An 11,923-nucleotide genomic window follows, 5' to 3' on the forward strand; every position below is an offset into this window, starting at 1 on the left:
CTAAAAATTGCCACAAGATATGGACTTCATGAAAATAATAGAAAAGTTATATAAATGTGTTTTTTTAAAACCACAAGAGTTGACACACAATTGGCAGATGAATGACAACTTTTGTCAGCTGTGACCAATCACTGACATAACAGTGGTCCTACATAATTCCTGATTTTTTTTTTTTATACAACAGGCTCCTTAGCATTTGAAAGTACAGCATATATAAACAATGCTTTAGTTCCTGACCACTCCACCCCTCTAATCCATTTTCTTCTGTACAGGTGCCTGTTGTTCTGCATTGACTTGGTTCCATAAGCATCCAGAAGAATTTAATCTAAAACTAGTCCACAAAACATAACAGTGGTTAGTATCAGAAGACACCTAATACTCAGCAATTACTATTCTTAAATGAATTACCTTTGGGTATTTGAAAAAAAAAAATCCAACACAATAAATGATCAATAACACAGTTTCAGTTAAGACATATCACTTTTGACACCAGAATTTGTTGCCAATACAGAAATAGGCATAATTTGGAAGGCTACTCTATAGGTGAGTATAATATAACTATTTTAACATTTCTCTGAACCTACATGAGACTTCTAAAATAAATGAAAAACCCCAGCCTTACATTGCGAATCTGTGTTATTCCTAAAATGATCTTTTTTCCTTTTCTTGGCTGCAAACTCACAGTCTTCAGTATTGTACACTTCTTCATTCTCATCATCCCCAGTTATGATACTGAAATAAAAACATCTAATTAGAATAGCAGTAATTAAATATTTAAGATGCATACATCTTACAATTTTCTGCATTAAAGTCTACCAGCTGAAAAAAAAAAAAAGAAATCATGTTCTTAATTAAGATCCTCTACCACATGGTCTATAGCAACACGTATCTGGAGAGCAGCTGCCTTGTTTTCTTCCCAGAGGGGTTGAATTTTTGCCAAAATAATTAATGCATGATAGTATCTTTCTAAATGGTATCCTGAAAGTCATTACTGACATTCAGGAAGGACTACGAAGGAGACAGTACTAGTGGGACAACTGTAAAACTCTGTAAAGTTCTGGTGTACAAAAATCCATTATTTGAAGTGGACCAAGTCTTAACTGCACACAGGTAAAAAGTCTGTGAAGAATTATTGCACATCCTTGCACAGGCAGAAAGCCAGCAATGAACATCTCTCTTTACTACTGCCACCTTTGGGGCAAAGGAAGTTTTTCTTTTAAGAAACTCTTGATTCACAACTCTGCACATACTACAGGTGTCATGGCACTGTTTTGCCAATGATTTGTCTGTCACTGCCAGAGAGACTCAACTCCACCTATGTCACTTCTGACAGTTAACTATGTAACCCAACACTGAGGACTACACCAAATGCTTATGTTTATTGAACATACTGGGAATACAAAAAAAAAAAAAAATACAGATACAAATTACTGAAAACCTTTTTTAATAAGCTAGCATTTCTAAAATCTATGTGCATTTAAAAACTGTGCTACAAGAAATCTACACAGCTTCATGAAATGTTCATTCCATTTTTGCAGATAACTATAAGGACCAGCACCAAAGATAAGAATGGGTGTTCTCTTTTCTAGCACTGAGAAGGAAGATACTTCATATGAAGGCCATGGTCTTGCACAGATAAGACAGAGTAATGAAGTCAAACTGGGGGACATTCTTATTTCTACGTTACTGCTCTTTGACAACAAAGTTGTATATGAAACTCCTCACATCCATTAGTGTTTTTAATCTAAATTGCTTTTTATCACTACCAGTTTGAACTTCAGATTAAAACAACTGAACATTGTAAACTGAAGGACAGAAGTTTTTTCAAAAATAACCTCTATCTGGGCATTAAGTGACAAAAATAAAATTATTTCAGTCTATTGCTACTACCTTACAGAGTTAAAATTTTCAGGTTTGAGCCATCTGTTAAACAACATTGTAAAAAATTTTTGGCTTTTGAATTGTTCTAATCAGTACATGCTAGCTCAGCTTAAAGATACACAAGTCAAGAAGATTTAGAAAAAGAAAGTTGGTTTCATCTTAGCTTTTTTTTGAGGATTTAAACCTAACATCTGCATTCAGATAGTGCTCAATACAAGGTGATAGCATTAGTTCAGTTCTTAATATTTTTAAAGCAGAGGATAAAGACTCAACACCTTAAATATTCTATACAACAGTGCCAAATATCACATCTGGTCAAACAGCAAAAGAGCTCAGCGGGAAGAAACCAGCAAGAGACAAAAGCAAAACATCAAAACAAGTTATTTGATTATGTAACATTCCAACCTATCAGTTTGTTTTTGTGGGTTTTTTCCCCCAAAGCTATCATGCACTAAACTCACTAAAATTAATTTAATTATGATTTAACATATGGGCTGCATCACCACATGATGTGAGAAGCTATGTCAGAATCTGAAGAGTTGCTACAGAACCAGAAATTGAGCCCAAAGCTCCCAGAGTTTTATCATCCCAACAACAGACCCTAACAACAGATACAAGACCAGGCAGATAGGTCCTGATACTCTGCAACACAATCCAAGCAGCACAGAAACTCTCTCATGCTCCTTGACCCAAGGCAAGCAATGGGGAGAGAGGGTGGGAGGCCACATTTCTGAAGGCCTGCTTATAAGAGGAAGGTGAATATGTAAAGATTCCTTCTTTTGCTCCTGGGTCCAAGTGTCCCTATAAAGTAATTTAGGTCAGTAACATACCTGAAGTGATTTGAATCCCACTCCTGACACCCCATAAGATATACTTCCTCAAGCATCATATAAATAACTAAGCTTAAATAGTCAATAAACATAAGGAATTGTGAAGAAGAAGATGGTTATTTCAAACACCTTTATCTAGCATTCAAATTTGCCTGTGACATTCCTGGAATTCCTTAAGTCTCTGTAGAGAAAAGACAAACTGGATGTTACCTCTGCGGATCTCTGATATGAGGCTTTATTTCCTCATGTTCTGTCCCACCTCACATAGAGTCTTTCCCTACTCATCTGTAAACAACACTACTCTTCTTGACAAACGTTTAGTCTGAAAGCAATGAATGAAAGCAAGGGTCCCACAGACATCAGAAGAATGGAATAGAAACACAGTTACCCAGTGACTGCTAGCATTCCTTCCAGAAATCTGCAGAGCTGCTTGACAAGTAATAAAGCTGTTCTACTGTTCCAAAAGCACCCCTTGCCCCCTCAAACACCAAGCTAAGATACAAGAAACCAAATCAAGGGCTGCACGTGCCATATGGTGCAACAGAAGCCTTAATTTAGTGTTTTTATTATAATACTGCACGTGACATCTGAGTGCACCTGGCAGGATTTAAATACATACATAACACTGTCAATTTACAGCTATTCTTACTCTTGTCTTGATGACGCACTTCATAAAAAAATTCTTCTGAAGCTTTTAAAAGCAAAGTACCTGGTGTCCTTAGAACTACAGTATCTTAGATCACGCAACAATTCCAGTTTTTCCAAAAAAGGTAATTTCATAGCAGTATTTAAATAACCTCTTGGGTATGACACTTAAAATGATGGAAAATATGACAGGGCTATCTGAGCTCCAACTATTTTCTCTCATCCCCTTGCTTCTTTTCACATGGCCCTCAAGTCAATTATTTACAGAGACACACTATTTTAGAAGTGACTCTCACAGCTCGACCATGGAAAATCCTAAGTGCATGCACCAAACGATTTTGTCATTTGACAAATATATTGTAACGTTATCTGTTCATAGATTCAAATCAAAGGACTTCTATCCAGTACCAAAATCACTCTTGTGAACACTGTATCTCACAGAATAAGACAAGAGACACTGCAGACTGAAATGACTACCCTGCCAGCCCAAGTAGTTCATATGAACCCAACACAAAAAAAGTAAATACCACCATCATGAAAATCTTATTAGTCTAATTCTCTTTCTTTTACCTCAAAAAGAACACATAAAACAGCTTTACTCCGAAGTTGCAGGCTAATGAAAACACTTGCATACAACTCTGTAAGGTAGTTCCACCCCTACCAAGCCTCTCTCCACCACCAAGCTTCAATGACACAGTGCTATAGCACTGGAAGTGTTTATCTTCAATTTACAGAGAGTCATGGCCAGCATTCACACCACAGAGCTTGAATGCACACAGCCCAAGCCACGTTTCCAGCTACTATATACCTTGAACACAAGGCACTCTTAGGCATATAACTAAGACTGACAGAAGTGATGGTCTCTTTTTTCCTATCTTAGTTTCCATAAAAGGATCTAAAGTGCAATTATTCAAGCATTATGCCAAATAATTAAAACTGTGTTCCTGCACAAATGGTAATATTTGTTCAAGCATGGTTACTATTAGGTCCACCAATGTTACTAATTCAGCATCTGGATTCACCAAGGCATTGGATGACTAATCAAGCAAAGTTTGAAGTTCTATTTTAACAAGAACCCATTCTTCAATTTAAGTAACTTATGTGTCTTTAAGGTTTATTTATGAATCTGTTTGTGATTAGATTTCTGAAGAGAAAGTATTTGCAATGCGTAAAGGACAAAGTTTGGCAAGCAACTCTATCTACACTTTCACTCACAGAAGAGAATAGAAGCAAAACTAGAAAGGGTTTCATTCAACTACATAGCTTAAATTGATTTCTTTATAAAAGAAAAGTGCTATAACTGCTCCCTTAAATACAATACCAAAGTACTAACTTCAGAAGAGATTCCTACAGAATATTTTAGTGAAAAAGATTATTCCTTACAATGGATATAAATGAACAAAACCCTGCTAGAACTGCCAGATCAGCATACACCACCATCCCTATTTGCAGGGCAGCTTAAAGAGAGACAAATAGGTATTTTTGTACTGTTTACTATACCATTCTTCTACAAAGAAGCACTTTATCAAGTCTCATTCTTTTTTTAGTGCTACATCATGTTAACAAATCTAAACTGAGTTATATCTTCAATATACACCATAATTATTGCCAAATAGCTTAAGATGGTACAGAGATCCAGCCAGCAACACATCTTACACCGCTGTACAACAACGTGAAGCCCTGCCCATGACATAGAAGAACCCCAAGCCTGGGTATATGCTGGGTACAGACTGGATAGAAAGCAGTTTTGTAGGAAAGGAGCCAGGAGTCTTGAGGATAAGTAGCTGAAAACAGGTCAGCAGTGTGCCCTGGTGTTGTGTTAAGCCAACTGCACCCTGGACTGAGCTATCAAATGTGTATCCTGCAGACTGAAAGAAGCAAACACCCATCTTTATTTGGCATGAGTACTCATCTGGAGTACTGTGTCTAGTTTGGGTGTCCTTAGAACCTCCCAATACAGTGAAAACATTGTCATACTGGAACAACTCCAGTGGGGAGTCACCAAGCTACTGGAGCACATGGTGCACAAGGGTAGAGAACTGACCTTGCTCAGCTTTAAGAGCTGCTGGTGGAGGGAAATTTAATTGCTGTCAGTTTTTAATATGAGACTATAAATAAGATTGTGTGGGACTGTAAGGTTGGAGGAGGTGGGCAGTAGTAAGTCAAGTGGTAATGGGCACAACCTGTGATAAGAGAAATTCTTACTAGAATGAGGAGGGCAGGGAGAAATGACACAACCTAGGTCAGCAAAACAACAGAAAAATAACACTGACAGTAACAGAACTTAGAACAGGAGCCCAGAAAAGCACAAAGCTGAACTGGGCAAGGCCCTGCAGAACCCAACCTCAGCTGGCCTTGCTTTAAGTATGTGTTTCAACTAGATGATGCTCAAGAAGTCATTTCCACTCTAAATTGTTCCATAATGTTGTGCAAATAGACATTAATTGCAGTTTAATGCCAAAGCTTAACTGGAATATAAAAAGTTACAATCATAGATCCAAAGTTAAAAGTGTAGTGAAATTACTCCAAAGTAGAGTGCTGCTACACCAAGATGTACCAACTTGAATTCTCTGAGTTTGAACAACATACATTTTTAATTGAAAAGACAAAAGTAAAATCAAGAATCAAAAACTAAAGCCACAGTTTTTGGCTCCAGAAGAGTTCAATTCTAGGGTCTCCCAAGACTAGGGGAAAAAAAAGAAAAAAAAAAATTAATCCATTATTTTTTGCATAAAGAAGCCATAAAAATGCCTCACCTTGCTCTTTGGGGAAAAGATACATATATACATTTATATACACACACAGTTATGAGCAGAAGTCTTAATGGTATTCACAAAGATTGATAATTCCTTTCATACTTATCAAGCAGTATTAATTAAGCAACCTACATGATATTTATTTTTGAAGCAATTTGCATGTTTGCTAAATACTTATTAGATTTCTCTTACTTTGCCAAGTATATTATTAAAGATATAAAAGAGAAAATATTTTTTTCAAAGGTATTTAAGGCAACTTTTATGTTGGAGGCTTACTGAACATTCTTCCAGACGAAGTTTTGTATCCACAGTGGCCAGACTATGTGGATAAAGAAGCCCAAATGAGATCAGTGACAGATTAACACAAAAGGAAAAAATGCATGAAGCAATCAGTAAGTTAAGATTCATAATAATGCTTCACTGCTTGGTATCTCCCTTGAAGATTGTTCTACAAATTTAGAAAACACAGGTGTGTGGCTACAGCAAGTCCTAGCTTCCCAGTAAATCCCTCTCTAAACCAGATGAGTTATCTTTTACTGGACTAACAACAAAACAACAAATGTTCCCTTTCCTCATTATGAGCACATTATGCTGGAATTTATGAGCAAGAATCCTACCCCTGAGAATTACTTCTTTGTGGAGAAGTTTGTTTTGACAAAATGATTTGTATCACACCAGTCAGTGGCCATTTGCCACAAGTATTACTTTATTTACCTAATCTCTTTCTCACCTGTCCTACAGGAGCACATAGTCATATTTTGTGTTAGAGAATGAGCATTAAGCTACCACTGATTGTATATTTTGAGAAAAAACATTTTATGGCTGCCACAAACTAATCCAACACCCACTCAGCAGAAAGCCTTCATTCACTTCCAGGTTCAATATGCCTGCTGTACTTGCAATTTACAAGTCTCACTTTTACCCTTAAATGCCCAGGAGGCATTGGGAGGGGCATGGTTTTTTGTTGTTGTTTTTTTTTTTTTTTTTTTTTTTAAGTATTTATTGTTTTATTATTTTGAAAGACATATAGGCTAAGAAGGGATCTGGCTGCCTCAAATAAGCAACTCACAAAGAAGTGACAAAAGACAGTCTCCACAGGGGTCTCCTGTCTGCCTAACTAACAAAACACATGATTGCATTTGGATACAGATGACATCAGCTACCACAAACAGTTGCAATCTGAATGGAAATTAAGTCAATTTTGCCTTCCCACCTGCTATTAATTCATGCAGAATCACTTTTTTTTTTTTTAAACTTACACAGTGTGGCTGATATCATTCAGCTGATTATTCCCATCCTCAAGTGCATGACTAAAGGGTTCAGATCTTTTCCATCCATCTTCTGTTTTAACCCATCTCCATCCAGGGGATCTCCAATCTTGGCCCAAAAATGGCATGGTTTCTCTATAAGCAGGAAGAAGAGATTCTTTGTCTATTATTTATTTAAAAAGTTTCAAAACTTCTTGTCATTATTTCAGTTTTCTCTTTAGCCTTAAAAAGAAAATACCTTGAGAAAAGTTCTCTGTAGAGCATCCTTTAAAGAACCTTAAACATCCTTTAAAAGAAATAGATTCAGTGGTTTAAGTAGATTATTTTATTCTCTAACGATGTTCTTCTTGTCTTGCAGCATTTTATTAGATCAAGGTAGATTTCCTTGTTCTTTGGAGAACAAGGAAAAAAATCCTGGAAGTCCAAGAATGGAATGATACCAGGAAAAGAAAATTATATCAATTATATCATATGTAATCTGCTCTGTCATGATCAAACAGATTACTAATTTTCATATGTGACTAATAAATGGTTTAAAGAGATTGACAGCTCACAAAATCAATGTTGCTCCTTTTGTTTTTTCTAATCCTTACAAATACTGAGTTTATGGTACAATGTGTAGTGATGCTTTGGGAAAGGAATTTTAACATTCCCAAAAATCTTTTTACATTGTTTTTGAAACCACCTCCCATGCCAGCCTATTAAGCAGATACCAGGAAAAAAGGAGACTGCAACAAAGTCCATTGTGACAGGTCTCCAGAAATTCCTACAAACAGATGCAGGTCATCACAGGTATATCCCTCAGTGTACTGCTACCATTTTTCAAAAGTGAGATTCATGTCTGACACATTAAGAGTTTGAACAAGGCAGTTTTCTACTTTGAAGACTATAACCTTGCCAGCTTTTACTCTCTTCTTCCCATTCATCACACAAATATACTGCTCCTTAGTTTAACAAGAGATTTCACATGCAAGCTATAGAGGGAAGATAGCATTATCATATTCAAAACACATGTTAATATATAACAGCAACAGCTTTTGTCCTCACAAGCATGCATTTTCTAATATTTTTTCAACTTGAAAAAATATTAGGCCACATCACTAAACATCACTAAGAATTTATTTAAAAAGTTGCACTCTTGACCAGCACTCGCCCAATATATTTACTAGAAGAGAATAAAAAGCCAGAAGAAATACAGGCTGAGTAAGACAGCTGGGTTTCTCTTTATTTAAAAATCTGCACAGCATGCAAAACAAAGTGCATTGCCTAGGCCTCAGGATTGACTGAAGTCCCCTTCCTACTAATAACTCAGGTTTCCTCTGCTCCTAACAAGAACCTTTTCCAAAATTTACATCATCCATTCCCCCAGCTGCATCAAATTTTATTCATGCCTATCTGCTTTTCCAATCCTTTTATTGCTTCCTAGGAATAATATGAACCACAAGTAGTTCTTTAGTACTCCCCTCATACTGGTGTCTCGATCACAGAATGGTTTGGGTTGGAAGGGACCTTAAAGATCACCCAGTTCCAATCTGGGTGACACCTTCCACTAAACCAGGTTGCTCAGAGCCCCATCCAGTCTGGCCTTGAACACTAAAAAGATGGGATACCCACCACTGCTCTGGGCAACTTTGCCAGTGCCTCTTCACTCTCACAGTAAAGAACTTTTAACTAAGACCTAACCTGAACCTACCTTCTTTCAGTGTGATGCCATTCTTCCTTGTTCTGTCACTACAGGCCCTTGTAAAAAGATCTCCAGTTTCCTTGTAGCCCCCCCTTTAAAGGACTGGAAGCCTGCTCTAATGGTCTCCCCCAAAGCCCTCTCTTCACCTGGCTAAACAATCCCAATTCTCATAGCCAGTGTTCACAGGACAGGTGCTCCAGCCCTCCTCTGGACTCTCTCCAACACATTCACAGCCTTCCTATGGTGAGAATCCCAGAGCTGGATGCAACACTGCAGTGGTGTATGAGGAGAGCAGAGCAGAGGGGCAGAATCACCGCCCTGGACCCACTGGCCACACTTCTTTTAGGTCAGCCCAGAACACTTCCAGCTTTCTGGGCTGCAAGTGCACATTGCTGACTCGTGCTGAGCTTCTTGTCAACCAACAGCCCTGAGTCCTTCTCCTCAAAGCTGCTTTCAGTCCATTCTCCACCCATCCTGTACTTGTGCTTGGGACTGCCATGACTCAGCTGCAGGACCTAGCATTTAGCCTTGTTGAATTTCAGGAGGTTTGCACACACTCACTTCTGTCCTGCCAAGGTCCCTCTGGATGGCATCCCTTCCCTCCAGCTTGTTGACTGCACTACACAATTTGGTGCCATCCAAAAACTTGCAGAGGATACACTCAATCCCACTATCCATGTCCCCAACAAAGATGTTAAACAGGCCCAGTGCCAATCCCTACCCCTCAAGAATGTCACTTTTCACTCGTCTCCACTTGGCCACAGAGCTGCTGACTGCAACTCTTTGAGGATGACCATCCAGGCGGTTCCTTATCTACCCAGCAGTCCATCTGTCAAATTCACATCTGTCCAGTTTAGAGACAAAGAATTTGTGTGGGACAGTGTCAAATGCTTTTCATAAGTCCAGGCAAATTACATCAGTCATGGTATGACCCCATATGACCTCATCCACCAACCTTGAAATCCCACTGCAGAAGGCCACCAGACTTGTGAGGCAGGATTTGCCCCTAGTGAAACCATGCTGGTTCCCATCCTCACACAGCTCAATGAGATCCCAACACCCCATTCGTCCGGGCAGGCTCCACACACCTCCCTCCAGACCCCTCAGTGCTGCCCGTCCCGCCTTGCCCCAGCCCCATCTGCGCACCCTGACTTTTAACACCTTGTCCCACACTCCTTCAGCCCCACATGCCCTTAGGAGCCAACCCCAAACCCCTCAAGCCACGACTGCCCACGCTCAGCCCCTACCCCGCGGGCCGACGGAGCTCACACACACGGCCCCACAGGTGTCCTCCCGACCCCGCTGCCGGCCGGGCCGGGCCGCGCTGCGCTCACCTCACGGTGCCCACGGTACCGACCCCGCCGCTCCCCGCCCGGCGCTCGGCCCGGGCTCGGCGCTGTTGCCGGAAGTACCATGGGCCGCGCTGGCCACGCCCCCACCGCGCTGATTGGCCGCCGCCCGCCGCGCTTGTTGCTACCCGGCAGCGCGCGCCGCCATTGGCGCAGCGGGGCGGGGCCGTCTCCGCCCGGCGCGAGCCGCCGCGTCACGTGACAGACGCCCGCGGGGCGCACGTGCCAATGTTTTGGTGGGCGGGGGCGGGGCGTGTGGCGCGAGCGGGGCGGGGCGGGGCGGGGCGGAGCGGGGAGCCCCCCCGGTGTGACCCCTCCCCCCGGTGTGACCCCCTGGGGAAGCCTCTTGGTGTGACCCCCCCGGTGTGACCCCCCCGGTGTGCCTCCCTCCGTGTGACCGATGTGACCCCCTCTCTTCCATGGCCAGTGTGACTCCCGGGCATGCCCGGTGTGTCTGATAGGACTCCCCCTGCCCCGGTGTGTCCCTGTGTCCCAGGTGTGCCCAGAGTACCCTGGTGTGGTCTCCCTCCGTGTGCCCCAGTGTGCTCCTCTGTGCCCCGGTGTGCCAGGGCGCCTGGAAAACCAAGTTTATGGAGGGCCTTGTTTCTTAAAACTTTAAATCATTAATATATGATTGTATAAACATTTCCGATTTCACTTAAAATCAGTTATTTTCACCTGTTTGAATATGGAGAAAAATATTTAAAAAAAAAAAAAGACAAGGTATTAAGACTAAAATTAAAGTCGTATTTTCAAACATTGTAATTGGTCCTAAATTTTGTGCTGTAGAAAAAGGCTTTATTACTTTAATTATTTGAATGCTTGGGATTGACAATACTACAATTACTGCAACTTGTCCCTTCCTGGAAGCAATCCTTAAATCTTTTTGCTAGTCTTTGCCATAAGAAAATGGAGTTTATGAGCTTGTAAAATAATTTCAGTGTCATAACAGCACAGAATTCAGCAAAGACTCAGACTGGAAGGGCTGCTTTTCTGTTTTTGGTCTTGAAAAACTTACATGAGTAGTTATTTTTGGTCTGAGATTCATTGTGTTCTCAATATGTTACTTTTAATAATTAAGCTGGAGATAGGATTCCTTTCTTTTCTTGAAGACAGAAAAAAAAAAAAAAGAGTTGAATACCCAAATATTTTTCAAGACCCCAATATCCTGGCACAAATACAGCCATGGCAAAGGTGCTGCCTTTGCACAGCCAGAGGCTGTAAGCCACTCTCTCTGCCATTGCCTGATTGAAAAGTTTCCCAGCTCCACACTGGAAAATGATGTGAGTCAATATTAAAAATTCTGCACCACTACTCTGCCAGGAACATGTCAATCTACATTTCCAGCCCATGAAAGTTGTTGGGGTTTTTTTGGTTTTTTTTGGGGGGGGGGTTGTTTGTTTGTTTGTTTGTTTTTCTCTTTGCCACCTGGATCTACAAAACTCCTTCATAATGTGGCAAGAAATCCTTTTGTCTCTAGGATCCTTCTACATTTTCTGTCTTTGAGGTG

General features: G+C 40.4%; 1 protein-coding gene across 4 annotated transcripts in view; it reads right to left on the minus strand.

Annotated features, from left to right (window-relative positions):
• FBXO25 (F-box protein 25) overlaps positions 1-10,454 on the minus strand; it is a 30,165-nt gene extending 19,711 nt beyond the window's left edge. For 2 of the 4 annotated variants that reach the window (XM_053974270.1, XM_053974271.1), the window contains exons 1-3: positions 10,312-10,367; positions 7,372-7,515; positions 623-732 (exon numbers count right to left, since the gene is read on the minus strand). In XM_053974270.1, coding sequence (XP_053830245.1) covers positions 623-732; positions 7,372-7,508 — 247 coding nt within the window. In that variant the 5' untranslated portion in view covers positions 7,509-7,515; positions 10,312-10,367. Of the gene's footprint in view, positions 1-622; positions 733-7,371; positions 7,516-10,311; positions 10,368-10,398 lie in introns of those variants that run through there. The other 2 variants (XM_053974269.1, XM_053974272.1) reach the window with 2 other exon arrangements.
• Positions 10,455-11,923: the final 1,469 nt, after the last annotated feature.

Source organism: Vidua macroura, chromosome 3, assembly GCF_024509145.1.
Source record: "Vidua macroura isolate BioBank_ID:100142 chromosome 3, ASM2450914v1, whole genome shotgun sequence".
Taxonomy (NCBI): domain Eukaryota; kingdom Metazoa; phylum Chordata; class Aves; order Passeriformes; family Viduidae; genus Vidua; species Vidua macroura.